Consider the following 17,828-nt stretch of genomic DNA (forward strand, 5'->3'; position numbering starts at 1 on the left):
ATCCATGCGCAGCTCTACAGGTCCCAAAACAAGCAGGCCAGTGGCGAGGAAAATACTTCACCAATTGGCGAAAGTGAAGAAGGAAAAAACCTTTTGAGAAACCAGGCTCAGTTGGGCACGATTATTTCTCCGATGGCCAAACATCTTGTGCAGAGCTGCAGTCTGGGTGCTGGAGAAGCTGGACGTCAACAAAACTTGTTTGTCCCACAGGAATCAGTCTCATGCTCTCCACTCCTCCATGACCACCACAGCAGCTGCTCAGGATATGGCCTGGTCCAGGATTATGGAAACCTTGGGATCATCTCATCAGTGGCACTGCATAGTCTCATCTGCATATAACGATAACAGTTATAAGAAAAGAGTATTTAAGTTAATTTTTTTCAAGAGAAAATATCCCTAAATAAACATACAGATTACATTTTTAGAGTCATAGATTCAACAAGATACAGGAAATATTCCTTCGTGATTTTGTCCACATTGACATGATAGCATCAAAGAGTTGCTGCAGATTTGTCGGCTGCACATCCATGATGCAAATCTTCCGTACCACCACATCTCAAAGGTGCTCTATTAGATTAAGGTCTGGTGACTGGAGGCTATTTGCGCACAGTGAACACATTGTCATGTTTAAGAAACCAGTCTAAGATGGTCAGAGATGCTCTTCTGCATAGCTCAGTTGCAGCGAGTGGTTATTTGAGCTACTTCTGCCTTCCTATCAGTTTGAACCAGTCTGGCCATTCTTCTCTGACCTCTGGCATCGAGGTATTCGTGCCCGCAGAACTGCTGCTCACTGGATATTTTCTCTTTTTCGGATCATTCTCTGCAAACACTAAAGACAAAGAGTTGCTGCAATGTGATTGGCTGATTAGAAATGTGCGTTAACGAGCAGTTAGACATGTGTACCTAATAAAGTGGCCAGTAAGTGTTAAAAAAAATTATTTTTCAAAACTCATTCATTCATTTATTTTCTTTTCGGCTTAGTCCCTTTATTAATCTGGGATTGCCACAGCGGAATGAACCGCCAGCTTATCCAGCATATGTTCAAAATTCTTGAAATATACATTTTAATTTCAGTGACTTTAAGTACGATTTAAAAAGTTAGGAAACAGTTTGCATCACGTGCACAAACCCTTACAAAAATGAACCATATGGTTACACAAATTAAAAATGTATTTGGAGTTGAACCATGACTAAATTATTACTTAATAAATTACTTATTACTTAATTAATACTAACCATAGTTTAACCATGGTATGTGTTGTGAAACTGTAGTATACATGAATTAAAAAATAGGTAGGCCTACTTTTTTTGTCATCAGTTCAATAATTTGTTTAATAATTCCTGGTTTAAAATTTGTTTAATCAGAATGATGGATTGTTAAATAATATACATCACATGACACACACACACACATACACAAATTGGCCTACAAACATACATGTGTAACCTAATTACGCAAATATTCTAATATATAATCACTCACTTGCCATCACTGTTTATACCTTACAAGAGCAATTGTAGTCAAAAATCCAATAAAAAAAATGCAAGAATAAATAGATGCAATAGGATGTGTGCTAAAATCAACAATATACTTGCATATAATAAAAAATAAATGCGTGAAAAAGTAAAATACGAGTCTTTACGGTGATTATCACTTCTGGCCAATCGTAATTGTTTCCTTAATCGCGTCATCGCCGCCCGCCTACTGTAATGGCGCTTCCGGAGTGGACCGTGTATTTACTGTGTATTGCTTCAGTATGTGGCGGATTTTACATTTGTAGAGTTGTTAAATGCGCCAGAAAAAGTGCGTGGAAAAACAGTCAGATCGCTAAGCTGATGGCTCGCTCAGAGAAACCGCTTTTTTGGATTGCGTAAGTTGCTTTTTGGTCACACTGCGTATTTTAGTTGTTGTTGTTTACATTAGTCTAACGTTACTGCTGTTTTCATCCATAAGTTACCGTTTTGCGTTTGGTATTGAATCTGAATTAAGATTCTTAAATAAATGCATTAAATCTTTCATTTAATGAATGACACTGATACGTCAATTTATCTTTGTCTGTTTTTAATATATGGATATTACTATATTACATATTATAGCCTACATATCAGTATACAATTCAAGACATAGTCTACATAGTACCTTAGATCAATGAAGTTGTGGTTTAAATAAATAAATCTTGCGTACTTGTTATAAAAACGGTAGAATAAATACAATAGCTAGCTATAGATGTAAAGTTGGTTTTATATTTACACATATTCAATGACAACTTGTGACAGTCTACTAGTATCTATTTTCATGTTACTAGTTTATAAACTAACCAAACCAAACTAATTTTTTAGATACTAATTTGGAGCCTATTCTTTAGATACCGGTGGTTACTCATTAGATACTAGTGCTTATTCATTAGATACTAGTTGCTATTCTTTAGATACTAGTGCTTTTTAAAAAAATATACTAGTGCTTACTCATTAGTAGGGCCAGACGGAGTCTGCAGACGTTTTTTGCTATTTCTGTGCAGAATTTTGCTAAAAATCTGCGGATTTATGCGGAATTATTTTGGGAGTATCCTAACTAAAACCTTAATATGTAAAATAAAAAATAATATATTTTTAACTTTTATTTATTGTTTAAAATGCAAATCCAATTACATTCACTTTATTTGGTAAGCAAAGCAAGTCTCTCTTATAATATATCTACTAAAAACAGAAAATATTACTGAACAAACTGCATTGTACAAAAATCTGATGAACATTTTCATATTAGTCAATAATATTACTGTAATTAATTTAAAAACTGAATAAATATAGATTTACACACATTTACACAAGCAAAATAACAGAATTTTTTTGCAGATTGCAGATTGCAGATTTCGTGTGGGCCTACTTATTAGACACTAGTTCTTTTTATTAGATACTAGTACTCATTTATTAGATACTAGTACCTATTGAATAGATACTTGTACTTATGTGTTAGATACTAGTAAGTATTCATTAGAATTGATCTACTTAATACGTAATGGTACATATTTATTAGATACTAGTACTTATTAAACAGATACCAGCTCTTATTTATTAGTTACTAGTACTTATTTTAATAGTGACAACTAGTAACTATTCTGTTGTTACTAGTAACAAATTAATTTTTTTTCTATTGATTTCTAAGGGGTCTGTCATTGAGATCTTAACTATTCAGTTTTGAATAGTATGTATTCCAGCTGGGACTAGTACATAATTTTATGTACTAGTACTCATTAATTAGACAATAGTATCTAATTAATAGATACCAGTACTTATGTATTAGATACTAGTACTTATTAAATAGAAACTGGAACCAATTCATTAGATACTAGTAACTATTAAATAGAGACAAGTAGTTATTCATGAGTACTTGTATTTATTGGACACTAGTTTAAGTTCAAGTTCTATTTATTTATATAGCACATTTCCAACTGCCACAAGGCTGAACAAAGTGCTTTACAGAGATAAAATAGACACATGATATGAGCATAAAACAGTAAAAACAGCAATAAACACATATTAGGAAGGAACACAGAAAGATTATTAATAAAAGAGCAAAATAAACAAATTAAAAAATAATAATGATAAAAAAAAATTTCACTAGTGTCTTTTCTAAGTAATACTAGTTACCATTATTATTTTACTATCAGTTCTGCTTTTTTACTCGTCTTATGTTATGACAAGTCCAAATGGAAGAGTGGAGTTTGATTTAAAAAATTTGACTAAAATTTTTTTTTTAAATACTAGTAACGTTTCAAACAAGTGCTATAATTTAATAAAGTGTACTAGTATATTTTAAATAAGTTGTAATACCTATTTAATTAGTACTCATATTTTTTAATAAGCACTATATTTATTAAATAGATACTAGTACCTAATAAATAAGTAGTGGTATCTAATACATAAGTACTAGCATCTATTAATTAGGTACTAGTATCTAATTTATAAGTACTAGCAATGATTAACTACTAGTAACTACATAAAAATATGTACTAATCCTAGCTGGAATGCATACTAGTCAAAACTGAATAGTTGATATCTCAATATATAAATAAATGGAAAAAAATGTATTTGTTACTAGCAACAACAGAATAGATTCTAGTCGCTATTAAAATAAGTACTAGTATCTAATAAATAAAAGCTAGTATCTATTTAATAAGTACTAGTACCTAATGAACAAGTACTAGTATCTAACACATGAGTACTAGTATCTAATGAATGAGTGCTAGTATCTAAAAAGAACTAATGAGTAAGCACTAGTATATTTTTAAAAAGCAATAGTCTCTAAAGCACAGGTGTCAAACTCAGTTCCAAAAGGGCCGCAGCTCTGCACAGTTTAGTTCCAACCCTAATTAAACACACCTGATCAAACTAATTGAGTCCTTTAGGCTTGTTTGAAACCTACAGGTAAGTGTGTTGAAGCAGGGTTGGAACTAAACTGTGGAGGGCTTCGGCCCTCCAGGAATTGAGTTTGACACCCCTGCTCTAAAGAATAGACACTAGCATCTAATGAATAAGCACAAGTATCTAAAGAATAGGCACTTGTATCTAATGAATAAGCTCTAGTTTCTGATAAATAAGCACTAGTACTTAATGGAAAAGATACTAGTATCTAAAAAATAAGCACTAGTAACATGAAAATAGATACTAGTACGGGTTATAGATTAAATGTCAAAACAGCTTGTCATAGACAGTCCCTATATTGTTTACCTTGCTACTTTGAATATTTTGGTCAGAAATATCATACAAGTATGACTTCAAAACAACATTAGCACTATTTATTTGACTGTGAACAATGCTGTACTTTGATAGTCTTTGGCTGCCAATATGATTTCCCTATTTAGAATTTGCAAAGAACACTTTTCTGAAATTACAATATTAAGGAGAAAGTGAAAATGTGTGAGTGTAAAACCAACTTTTCCTCAGTTAGCTTGTTATAATAAGAATGTCTACTGCATTTCTGTCTAATTTCATAGAGAACCAACATAGTTGTCCTTTTTTTACTATTAGGTACTCTCTGTATACACGGACCAAACTCGGGTACATATTTCACAAGAGGCAGATGAAAAAAGCACGGGAACGGTATCCCACTGGCCACTCCAGAGCTCAGCCGACTATAATAAATGGTGAGCAGAAAGACCTTTTCCGTCATACACTCAACAGCTGATTATCTCTAATGTCACACTCTATTACTTTCAACAGGCATCAAGATCATACCGGTTCCCATCTTATTAGACAACTACAGCTATGTGGTTATCGACACTGCATCAAATACGGCTGTTGTGGTCGATCCCGCTGACCCTCAGCCTGTTCAGGTTGGACATAAACCATCTTTGCAGTGGTTTTACAAGTAGTTTGCTGGATTATGTGTCTTACTATAGTGAAAAATTGCCAAACCCATGTGGTTGGTGGAAAGTATTCCCTTTTCCTCACTGGTTTACCAAAATTGTTTAAGATGGGATCATTTTCTGTTATTTTTAGAGGAAATCTGCCATCGTAATGGAAGGATTCCAGTTTTTTTTTTCTTTCCTAAATTAAAAAAAAATTAAATCTTAAGTTCCCTCAATAATTATTCCCCCAAAAATGAACAGCTTTTTTCTTTTGTAAACACAATTTTTTTTTTTTTTTTTTGCTGTAAATATGGTCCTTGGTGATTCAGAAGTCAAAGTCTATTGACACTTTTTATGCTGTGTATCTGAGTATATTTAAATTTATCTGTAAAACTTTACAATAAGGTTGTGTTAGTCTTAGTTAATGTATATTTTTACTAACATGACCAAACAAAGAACAATACATTTATTACATTATCGATTCATCTTTATTAACGTTAGTATTTTGGAAATAAAGTCGCAGTGCGTCTTGCAAATAATGTTAACAAGCATGAAATGTATAAATGCATGTACTAACATAAACAAATGAAACCTTGGTAACACTTTAAAATAACTATCTGTTATAACTAGTTAATAGATCATTAATAAACTGTTAGTTAATGAGTTACAAATGACTTATTAAATAAAAGTTAATAGTTTGTTAATTATTTATAACTGTGCCTTATAGATAGCCAATAGATAATTTACAAGCTGTTAGTAAACAAGTTACAAATGGTTTGTTAACTGTATTTTAATTATTTATAACTATAACTAATACATTATTAATAGATCATGAACAAGCTGTTGGTAAATTACTTACTAAAGACTTGTTAAGTATTAGTTAATAGTTTACATACGTTATTGGGACGTTATTCTAAAGTTGCAAGTATTTTTCATTTATTAACTCTTAGTAAATGAGGAATAGTTGCAACTTTAGAATAACTTTCCAATAAAACACATAAGCTAATAGCTAACACTTAACTAGTATATTAACTCGCACTTTACAGATTAGTTGTTCATCGTTTGTTAACCATCTAATAATACCAGTGAAACTTTTCTAATTAAATAATTTTGTATTTATTTTGTTTTCATGTTTAGCACAAAAAGTGCCCAAACCTCATGGGTTTGTATTCTGTTGTATACTGCTGTTCTGCCATGTAATGGCTATGTGTGTTTCTATACATTAAACACAACGTTCAACATTTCATCAGTGGAGTTTCTTTGGTAAAATACAGCACACAGAAAAGCCTATGAGTGGAACAAGGTTAAGGTACAAATATGATTTATTTTCAAATTTAAAATCAAATTTCTTAAGCTTGAACTTGTTCCATTCATTTGCTGTTTTACAAAGTTTCACTGGTATTAGTAGATGGTAAACAAACTATGAACAACTGATCTGTAAAGTGTGAGTTAATATACTAGTTAAGTGTTATTTATTAGCTTATGTATGTTATTGGGACGTTATTCTAAAGTTGCAACTATTCCTCATTTACTAAGAGTTAATAAATGATAAATAGTTGCAACTTTAGAATAACGTCCCAATAACACATATAAACTGATACGTAACAAGTCTTTAGTAAGTAATTTACCAACAGCTTGTTCGTGATCTATTACTAGTTTATTAGTTATAGTTATAAATCATCAAAATACAATTAACAAGTCATTTATAACTTGTTAACTAACAGCTTGTAAATTATCTTTTGGCTATCTATAAGGCACAGTTAAAAATAATTAACAAACTATTAACTTCTTTTTAACAAGTCATTTGTAACTCATTAAATAACAGTTTATTAATGATCTATTAACTAGTTATAACAGATAGTTATTCTAAAGTGTTACCGAAACCTTTTGTAAAGTGTGAATAATTTATATGCATAGGCAAAAACCAAATTAATACTTATGACTACTAATCATACATATAGGTCTTATGAAGTGAAATGATTAGTTTGCACATTTACTACTATTATCAACTTTAATCTCAGGTTACAGTCCTGAAAACAGTTTTCCAGTCATGATATACAGTTGAAGTCAGAATTATTAGCCCGCCTGAATTATTAGTCCCCTGTTTATTTTGTTTCCCCAATTTTTGTTTAACAGAGAGAAGATTTTTCCAACACATTTCTAAACATAATAGTTTTAATAACTAATTTCTAATAGCTGATTTCTTTTATCTTTGCCATGATGACAGTAAATAATATTTTACTAGATATTTTTCAAGACATTAGTATTCAGCTTAATGGGCAATTTAAAGGGTTAACTAGGCAGGTTAGGATAATTAGGCAAGTCATTGTATAATGATGGTTTGTGCTGTAGACAATCAAAAAATAATATAGCTCAAGGGGTCTTATAATATTGACCTTAAAATGGCTTTTAAAAATTCAAAACTGCTTTTATTCTAGCCAAAATAAAACAAATACATCTCCAGAAGAAAAAAAAAACATTATAGGAAATACTGTGGAAATTTCCTTGCTCTGGTAAACAACATTTGGGAAATATTTTAAAAACAAAATAAAATTCAAAAGAGGGCCAATAATTCTGACTTCAACTGTTTATGATGTGATGGTATGCATAATCACAAACTCCCACGTGAGCTGACATTCATTAGGAAAGATGATAGAATGGTTTATGAAAGGAAAGACGACATGTGTGCTCTCTTGTTCATTAAAATGGAACTGACTTCTGCTTATTCTGGATGCTGCAACCCATATAAACAGCTGTAAACAACTACCACCAGCTCATTTTGAAACTAAGTTTCCGGAAGCTCATGCGCAAGAATTCAATGAAAGCACTGAGGATCATTTGCTGAAGTTTTGGTTTAAATAAGCTGGTAAATAATGTTAAGACCCATTGTTCTGCCTTAGATTTGCTCAATATATCATGAGAAGCCCAAATATATAATGAATTAGACTCAAAAAGAACCAGATTGTTACAAATTTCTGTACAGTATTATTGGGAATTTTGGTTGTCCGTAGTACTGTAAAATGCACAAGTGCACTGTAAATTAACAATTACAATTGTGCTGTAGTTTTGTAATTATTAATTTACAATCTGCTTGTAAATTTTACAGTATTACTAGCGATGTTTACAGTATTACTGGCAAAATTTACAAGCGCACTGTAAATTAACAATTGCATCTGTGACGTAAAGCTACAGCAAAGTTGTAATTGTTAATTTACAGTGCACTTGTACATTTTAACTAACTGTAAATTTTACAGCATTTTTTTTACAGTGCAGTAGCCATTGACTTGCTATTAATTAATTAATGATTTTTGGCAGAAAATCTCAAACATTTTGCTGAAAAAGAAAAATACTGACCTACATTTTGGTACTTGAACAGGGTATCCGCAGGGTCTTAAAGTCTTAAAATGTCTTAAATCTCAAAAGCAAACTTTTAGGCCTTAAAAAGTCTTAAATCTACTGATATAATGGGTTGTGGGTCTTAATTTGCCTTTGTTTATGTATTGCTACCCAATCTGCCCATTAACATCCATACAGTCACCAACAATCCATCTCAATACAACTTAACTCCTTAATTACAATTAGCATTTAATTACTTTCCTTACATTAACATTGGTCCCACTTTATTTTAAGTGTCCTTAACTACTATGTACTTACATTAAAAAAAATAAATACAATGTACTTACTGTGTTTATAATGTATTTGAGAACACTTGTGGTGCTTTTGAGTTGGGATAGGGGTTGGGTAATGGACAGGTTTGGTGGTATGGGTAGGTTTAAGGGTGGATTAAGGTGTAAGGGATGGTCAACAGTGTATTTACAAATGTAATTACAAAAGGTAATTACAGATGTAATTACATAAATGTATTTAATCAAGCATAATTACACAGTAAATACATGTATTTACACAATAAGTATATTGTAACAAACTATTAACCCCTGTGTAAGTACATATTAGCTAAGGTCACTTAATATAAAGTGGGACCATAGCATATGTTTAAAAGTTCTCCATTTATTTACTGCTGAGGATACTGGCCTGACCTATATTATTTCTTAATAATATTTATTATTATTGAATTATTAAATGTATCAAATTATAATGATTTTTTGATAGGGCAAGTGAAAATTTTTTCCTACTGAGATATTCGAAAAAATCCTTAGCATTTAGCCCTGTATATGTCCAAAATTTCATTCAAAATGGTCTTAAAATTGTTTTTAAAAGTCTCAAATTTAACTTGGTGAGACCTGCAGAAACCCTGTTGAAGATATTAACAGTGAATCAAAATGTTTGTGTAAACATAAACTTTGTGTATCACTTTATGGTAAGGAATATTTTGTCGCAATCAAAATATGTAGGGCTCTTCATCTACTTGAAGAGATGCTTTACAGGGCATGTGTAAGTCATCTTGAGTGTGAAATTAGCCAGAACCAAAACTATTTTTATCTCATTTCTCATAGTCTGTCCTTACTCCCACACAGGCATGCCTAGAGGCAGAGGGGGTGGCTTTACAAGCTGTTCTCTGCACACATAAGCACTGGTAAGACCACATTTAAAAATGCCAAAAATGTCTACTTGCTGAACAAATAATTTTTGCAAGCAACTATAGCAGAATGATTATGACTAATAAATATGCAGTTATGTTTACTGCTTGTGGAGAGTACATTTATAGGGTTGTATGAGAATTCTAGGATGGGTGTGATGTAAGTATGTAGAAGCTTTAAGATCTTGTAATTTGCTAAAATCAAAATGTGTATTCTTTTAAAAGAGAAGAGATATTGCTAAAGTAATTCTTACGAATGAGATATGATCAAGTTGTAAAGATGACCTAACGTCTTGTATGCTTGGAGTGATTGATTGAATCAAAGTATGTTTTGTAATTCAATTATTTCCCAACCAGGGACCACAGTGGAGGAAATAGGGCTTTAAAAAGACGCTACAGCTCCTGTCGAGTGTATGGGAACGCAATGGACAACATTCCAGGCCTCACACAGTCAGTACCTGCTGTTCTGCCATTCCATCATGTATCGTTTGAACTGTTCAAATGAATATTTTACATTGTTTAGATGCCATTCCATATTCTGCTCTCACAAAATAAACATTTTAAAGACAGTTTTAATGGATCTAATGTTTCAAAGCAACCATTCTATGGACAAGAACATTCTTCAAAAATGTATTTTATTAAATAATAAATGCAAAGGGGGCATCACAGTGGCGCAATGGGTAGTACGATCACCTCACAGCAAAAAGGTTGCTTGTTCGAGCCTCTGTTTGCGTGGGTTTCCTCTGGGTGCTCCGGCTTACCCCACAGTCTAAATTGTCTTAGCTAAATTGTCCAAAGTGTATGTGTGTAAGTCAGTGTGTATGGATATTTCCCAGTACTGGGTTGCAGCTGGAAGGGCATCCGCTGCGTAAAACATATGCTGGATAAGTTGGCGGTTCATTCCGCTGTGGCAACCTCAGATTAATAAAGGGACTAAGCCGAAAAGAAAATAAATTAATGAATAAATGCACAGGTTTATAATGACATGAAGGTAAGTAATTGATAAAGATACTTTGAAAGAGCTCACAAACTGTAAAAAATCTAAATTCCCCTGATCTTTAAGCATAAAAAAATATTATAAAATTATTATAAAATCATTACTATAAAGTTATTATTAAAAAAAACATCTTGTAAGTTAAAAAAACAGCTTATATTGAAGCTTATCAGCCTAATGTGCCACTATTGTAATACAATACTGTGTTTAAACTCCGCCTCCACAGTAGAAAATCTTCATCATTGCCTGTTTAGCCACACCCACCAATTTCTGAACTTACTAGGTAAGGAATTAGAGGCAAATACAGGTCAATGCAGAAACCAGACTATAAAAATACAAAATAGATATAAAATACTTTATTTTAATTATGTTCTAGAACAGGGTTGTCCAAACTCTGTCCTGGAGGGCCGGTGTCCTGCTGAGTTTAGCTTCAAATTGCTTCAACATACCTGCCAGGAATTTTCTAGTATATCTAGTAAATGCTTGATTAGCTGGTTCAGCTGTGTTTGATTAGGGTTGGAGCTAAACTCTTCAGGACACCGGCCCTCCAGGACCGAGTTTGGACACCACTGTTCTAGACCAACTCAGTAAGAACGTAGTCCTTTGTTTACTTAATTTTATTACAGACTCATTCACAAACAAGGCACAATTCATTGCTTGATTTTTAAAAAGACAATTCTGTGCTGATAGTTCTGAGTCCAACAGTGATATTGCACCACAAAACAGTTTTTATTACATTCACTGTTGCTTTTCAAAAATATTTTGACATGAACATGAGTATTTATACTTTTTTAACCATAAATCAATGCAGCATCCATCTATGAGGGATGATTCATTTATTCATTCATTCATTTTCTTTTCGGCTCAGTCCCTTAACAGTGGATTGACAGTATTATGAAGAATGCTGGTAAATTGTAGCTATTAACTTCCTTGGTAGGAAAAATTTGCTAATGGATACCCGTTTCCAACGTTGTTTAAAATATCATTTGTATGTCTTGAGAAACTCAAAAATGCTTTTAGCAAGTGGCATGTGATTAAACTATGACCTAATTAAAAATTTGGGGTGAACTAGTCTTTTAAATGCAACAGAAATAGAAAAAATATATCTGAATAAGTTTATTTGGTTAATAAAGATGTGTTTATTTGAAAAATTACTTCCCACTCTGTGTTTTCTAATACATATTAAACTATTTTACTGTATGTATGATGTTATAATTACAGAAAGCTTTGAATATTTTTTTGGACATTCTGTATTTTTTAGCCCCCTTTTAGACAAAGACACAATAGATTTTGGAACTCAACTACACTTCAGGGCCTTCTACACACCAGGACACACAGTGGGTCACATGATCTACTTGCTTGACGGCCGTGCGATCGGTGGTCCCAGCAGCCTGTTTTCAGGTGATCTGGTATTCCTCTCTGGATGCGGTGAGCGAGACATTAATCATTTTGCTGTCTGTGTGTGCGTGTTTAAAAAAATATTTTATGAGTTTGTTTACAATATTTGTAATGCTATTGTTACCTGACTGCTTTGTTTGACATTGTGTTTATACTTTGCAATTACTATGACTATTTACCCAGTATTGATCCACAGCAGAGTATTTCAGAACTGCGAATAAGAATTCGGCATTCTTCAATCCAGCTCTGTTTACAGCTCTGACTCATTTCCAATCCTTGTAGGGAGAATGTTTGAGGGTAATGCCTCGACTATGCTGTCCTCTCTGGATACCGTGGGATCACTGAATGATGATACTCTGCTTTGGCCTGGTAATGAAACGCAATTTTTTTTCATTATTTGAAGCTGTGAAACAGTCAGAATCATCTTTTATTTGTGCAATAGTTGGAGAGGGGTCTGAATGCAGACCTGGTGCAGTGCAATCTGAGCTGCATCCAATGCTTTTTAATAGGCTCACCTAACCCTACCCCTCACAGTGACGTCACTCACTCCATTTGAGTGCACTGTGTCTGACATTGCATCACTGAGTAATGCAATCTCAGTTTGCATCTTAAAGGCTGCATTCAGATACTATTGAATAGTTGGAGCTATTTTCCATACTTTGTCCTGGGGGTTAGTGTTAAAGTGGAAGTGAAGCAGTCATGTTTACATCATTTGGTAAATTCATTTCCTCTTTAATGTAAAAAGCATATAACCAACGAACCTGGTTAGTGACGTCAGACACAGAGATATGCCAAGTTGGCAGTGCCCTAGCTCTAAAAGCTATATTAAAACCATAGACCGTAAAAGATATGGACGTAGTATCTGTGACATCATCCATAGGTTTCTGAAGAATGCAAAAGAAGCTACCAGTAGGCCATCATCCATAGGTTTCTGAAGAATGCAAAAGAAGCAACCAGTAGGCCTGGCCAACCATCGGCATTTTGGTAACGCGTCATGCACCAACTGGGGGATACCAAACAAAGGCAAAGAGAGAGCGGAGCTACTGATGCCCGCTAGCATTTTGCTAAGACAAGCTTTTCTGCTTAATACTTCATTACCTGCGACTCCTTTATGTTCTAACCACATGTGCTAGGTTGTTGTTGACTGATTGACTGTGTAAAGCCACACAAAACGACACAAAAATACCATGTATATGCCGAGTTCAGGGGCTAATCGGCTGGAATCAGCTGAGGTGAAGTGAATGCGACCAACAAGATCTCGGTGTCACTCAAGTGGCCCCGCCCTTAATTATGCAGACTTAATATAACTTAATATAAACAAAACGGATGAATTAAAAAAAAAATTCAATTTTACAAATTTATTTGTACCAGGCTGTAAACACCATTTTACTGCTGTAAAGTTTTCCTTTTTTAACAGTGGATTCAATAGAAATGTACTCTAATATGAAGCCAGGACTAGCAGAATTTCGACGAATCGCAGTATTAGTTACTTCCGTATTAGCTTCATGAGGGAGAACGGGAGATTGCTGCTTGATTTAAACATGCTAATTTTGTCAGCGCAATAACCTAGTGGTTAGTGCACCGACATATGGTGCATTAGCACGTCAGGGCGTCGCGAGTTCGAATCTCGGCTCGAGGACATTTCCCTACCCCTTCTCTCTCCCACTTCGCTTCCTGTCTTAATGCTGTCCTTTCTAATAAAGGCAAAAAGGCCAAAAATAATTCTTTAAAAAAAAAAAAAAAAACATGCTAATTTCTTTCAAAATTATAACATAATTCGTGTTTGTTTAATATATTTTCATGAAAGTGGAAAGTAGTTTATAAAATATTGTAAACTGGACTGACTGCTTTACTTCTACTTTAAGTCCTGAGTAGTCAGGAATTGACATTAACCACAGAATAAAACCTGCTTGCATTTGCTCAAACTACTATTCAGAAATGCTTCTCATATTTTTGCAGCTACACAAAATGTTAAAATTTTAAAGATGAGGTCTGCCATTTTAAAAATGTGGTCTATTAATCAATAGAAAGGAGATTACTCTCAAGTAAATGTTTTAATTGGTTTTTACGAAAATAATGACAAACTTGGAATTAAATTGTCATTTAAAGGCACAATATGTGAAAAAAAAAAATCATTAAAATATCCATTAATTTTTACAACCTATCCAAATAAGGTCAATATGGAGCTTCTGATTCTAGGGATATTTCATGGGAAATAAATGAGCATGTAAAACCGTTTCTGAAGACTTTTTTTAATTTAGCTAAGCCCATCTAAGGCACATTTTATAGCACATTTAAGAATAAATAATTAAAATATAAATGCAGAGAAAAAAGTAAAGAGTAAATCCTAATACATGATACACATTGCTTAACCCTTTGTTGAAAGTCGGTTTAAAGTAACCATGGAATCAAAATGAACAGTTCTTATTTGTAATGGCATGCTGCAGATATTAGGATTTATTAGCTGCATTTATTAGAAATGGTTTATTATTGTAAATGACTATTTTGGTGTAACTCTTTGCTTTGCTTTTTTTAAGGACATGAATATGCTGAAGATAACCTGCTCTTTGCTGCTGACGTGGAGCCTGGCAATGTTGTTCGGGAGCAAAAACTGCAGTGGGTGCTGCAACAGAGGAGCCAGAGACTGTGTACAGTAAGGAAGAAGAGAATAAAATCAAGTGTACTTCAGAATCAGATCAATCAAAATTTGGCTCTCGCAAAGTATGCTCATTTCAGTTGTTCTGTTTGAGAGAAATAATCAAACCAAATACGTTCTACTTTCAACATTATTTGTTCATACATTCGTCTTTAAAGGAAGAAAGTATTAGCTGTATGCAGTGTGGTCTACATTTTATTTCTGGGAAATTAATATGTGCACTGAGCAAATGAAATTTAACCACAACATAGAACCTTACAAATACTTAAAGCAAGTTTGTTAAGAACCAAAATCTTAAAGAATATTAAGATATCATTAATAGTACTTCTGTTGCAGGCATGTTAACATTGGGGGAGAACACAAAATAGCGTTTTGCCATTTTTTTAAAATATCATTATTAAGCCTAACTTATAATGCTAAGTCAGTAAGTTTTACTAACAACCTACAAATCTTTTGATTAAGTTTATTTGGCTCCAAATCTTGGGTAAAATTGTGACCTCATCTTCAAAACAGTGGATACATTTACATTTATTATATATAATATGTTGCCTTTTTTTGTTTGTTCATGTATTTCCCCAACCAAAAAAAAAGAAACAGAATATTTTTTGACTGAAATTGTTGATTAAGGTGATGTGGCATGGTATATTAAATGTTTTAAATATTCCCACAAACCAGGCTTGACATAAAGTTCTCTCTCTTTATAGTGTCCATCCACTCTTCTAGAGGAGAAGCAGTATAATCCGTTCCTGCGGAGTCATTCCCAGGATCTCCATCAGGCTCTGGGCCTGCAACAGAAGCAGGATGAGGACTGGACATCATATCGCGCCCGAGTTTTAGAGGAGCTGCGCAGGCGGAAAGACATTTACAAGGACCGATAAGATGTTTATCCCCTAAAATTTGGAGGATTTAACCAATGAAACCATTCCAACCCAAATGTATTGCTCCCTAAATACTGTGCCATCTAATAATATTGGCAGCCTTGGTAAATATGAGCAAAGAGTAAAGGAATTAACCTCTACTCTCTAGACAAAATAGCTCAAAAGGGTTAAAAAGCCACTACTTTTATTGCAAAAATCTTCCTTTTTTTCTTTTGAATTAAATAGATTAGAGATTTAAAAATAAGGGAATTTTTTACAGTACTCTTTTCTGATATTTACCAAGGGTGCTAATATTAGCGGAGGGCACTCTATGTTAAGTGTGCTGGATTTAAAACACTAATGTGAATCTTAAATGGTGACCTAAAGCAGTGTTTCCCAACCCAGGAACAGTGTTTCCCAGTATTTCCAGGAACAGTGATTCACAGCTTTGTTCCTGGAGGCGCACCAACAGTTTTATTGGGAAGAGTTTAAAAAAGTTCCAGCACTACATGTTTTCAAACTATTCACAATCAAACACATCTGAATCAACTCATCAGAACATTAGAAGAGGCTCCCAAACCTAAAAAATAAATGTGCTAAATGTGCTGTTGGTGTGCAGTGGTGGAAAGAGTACTGAAAAATCTAAAATCATACTCTGGTTAACCCCTTCAGACCCTGCATCCATTACAATGGACATCACATGACATCATATTTTTCTGAAATTTGGAACATAATTCAGGTCTGAAGGGGTTAAAGTATCATTACTTGCCAAACTAATTAGTGGAAGTTGAGTAAAAATCTATGTTCTTAATACTACTCAAAGAATGAGTAAAACAAAGCCCTTCTAAAAAGTGCTCAAGGGCAGTGAGAAATATGCTGTGAATTTGATTCCACTTTATATACAAGGCAAATAAAAAATTTGGCTTACACCAAGGTCATTTTCTTTTAAGGGTGTTTCTAAATGTAAGTTACATTGTTTGCTAGTCGTGGACTATACATTTCAAATGTGAGATCAATTTAATGTGAGTACACGTTACATTAATATATGCACATATAATAAGCCAACAGAATCTGAATCTGCAACCCTGATTTACAAGTTAAAAGTGTCCAGCAGTTGGAATTACAAACCAAGTTTGTTCTGCACTGATAGAAGTCATGCAATTTGTGCATGTGTTTGAAAACGTAACATTCTGTAGTGCAGTTAGCTTTTGTTTAGGGCCATTTGCTGATTTCAGTCATCATAGAGTCTCACAGTCATTGTGCATAAAAAATGTGTCTTGGACACTTTTAAAGGTCCTGTGAAGTGCTTTGAAATGTGCTATTTTATTCGATGTTTGGCATAATCTCAACTGAAAAACGAAAGAGAGGGTAGGACATAGAGTAGCTCCTCCCCTTTAAAAAACAGCCAATAGCGTTTTGTTTTATCACAGCTCTCCCAGTGAGAGTGGTTGAGCTCAAGAGCATTGAATGAAAAGCAAAGGAGTAGGGGGTGGGGCATGTCAGATTCTAGAGAGCATTTGATTGGTCAAGATTTGATGACTGAATAGTATGTAATAGAAGTATGAGGTGATGTGAAAAAAAACATTGATCAATTCAGGTGGAAGCGACAAACTACAAGCTTTACATGTTTATATCAGTTTTACATCTTCTAAATGCACATTTATGTTATTGTTTTGTACCATGCAAGCTTATACATATCCTTTAAGACTAACATACTTCTAACATCCAAAAAAAAAAACGTTTTTTTTTTCTGGAACTTTAACACTTCCACACTCTCAATGTTTGCTGTATTTCTAAAGCGTCCATGTCTTCGATTGTGTCTGATGCATTTTAATTTGACATGAATCATGAGATTAATTATTCCTATTATGCAATAACCACAGACAAGATTAAATAAACAAACAAAAGTAGTGACTGTAAGTGCGAGTAAAGTATTAATGGTACTATATTGCAGCCCTTAAAATGTACTCAAGTAAAAGTAATAGTTCCCATTTTTTAACTACCTAGTAAAGTACAATTCCTGAGGGAAAAACTACCT

The 17,828-nt window shown here is 33.4% G+C and overlaps 2 protein-coding genes across 2 annotated transcripts in view; both read left to right on the plus strand.

Moving 5' to 3' along the window:
• Positions 1–17,828, plus strand: part of stk24b (serine/threonine kinase 24b (STE20 homolog, yeast)) — an 835,587-nt gene that overhangs the window by 528,227 nt on the left and 289,532 nt on the right. The gene's annotated exons all lie outside the window — the stretch shown is intronic.
• pnkd (PNKD metallo-beta-lactamase domain containing) lies at positions 1,683–16,161 on the plus strand. The gene is given in 9 exon segments (NM_001256210.1): positions 1,683–1,871; positions 5,029–5,144; positions 5,221–5,333; positions 9,824–9,882; positions 10,243–10,335; positions 12,141–12,307; positions 12,560–12,646; positions 14,815–14,930; positions 15,638–16,161. Coding segments are annotated over 9 exon segments (1,086 nt in total). The 5' UTR covers positions 1,683–1,710; the 3' UTR covers positions 15,812–16,161.

This window comes from Danio rerio, chromosome 6 (assembly GCF_052040795.2).
Source record: "Danio rerio strain M-AB ecotype USA chromosome 6, GRCz13ab, whole genome shotgun sequence".
NCBI lineage: Eukaryota > Metazoa > Chordata > Actinopteri > Cypriniformes > Danionidae > Danio > Danio rerio.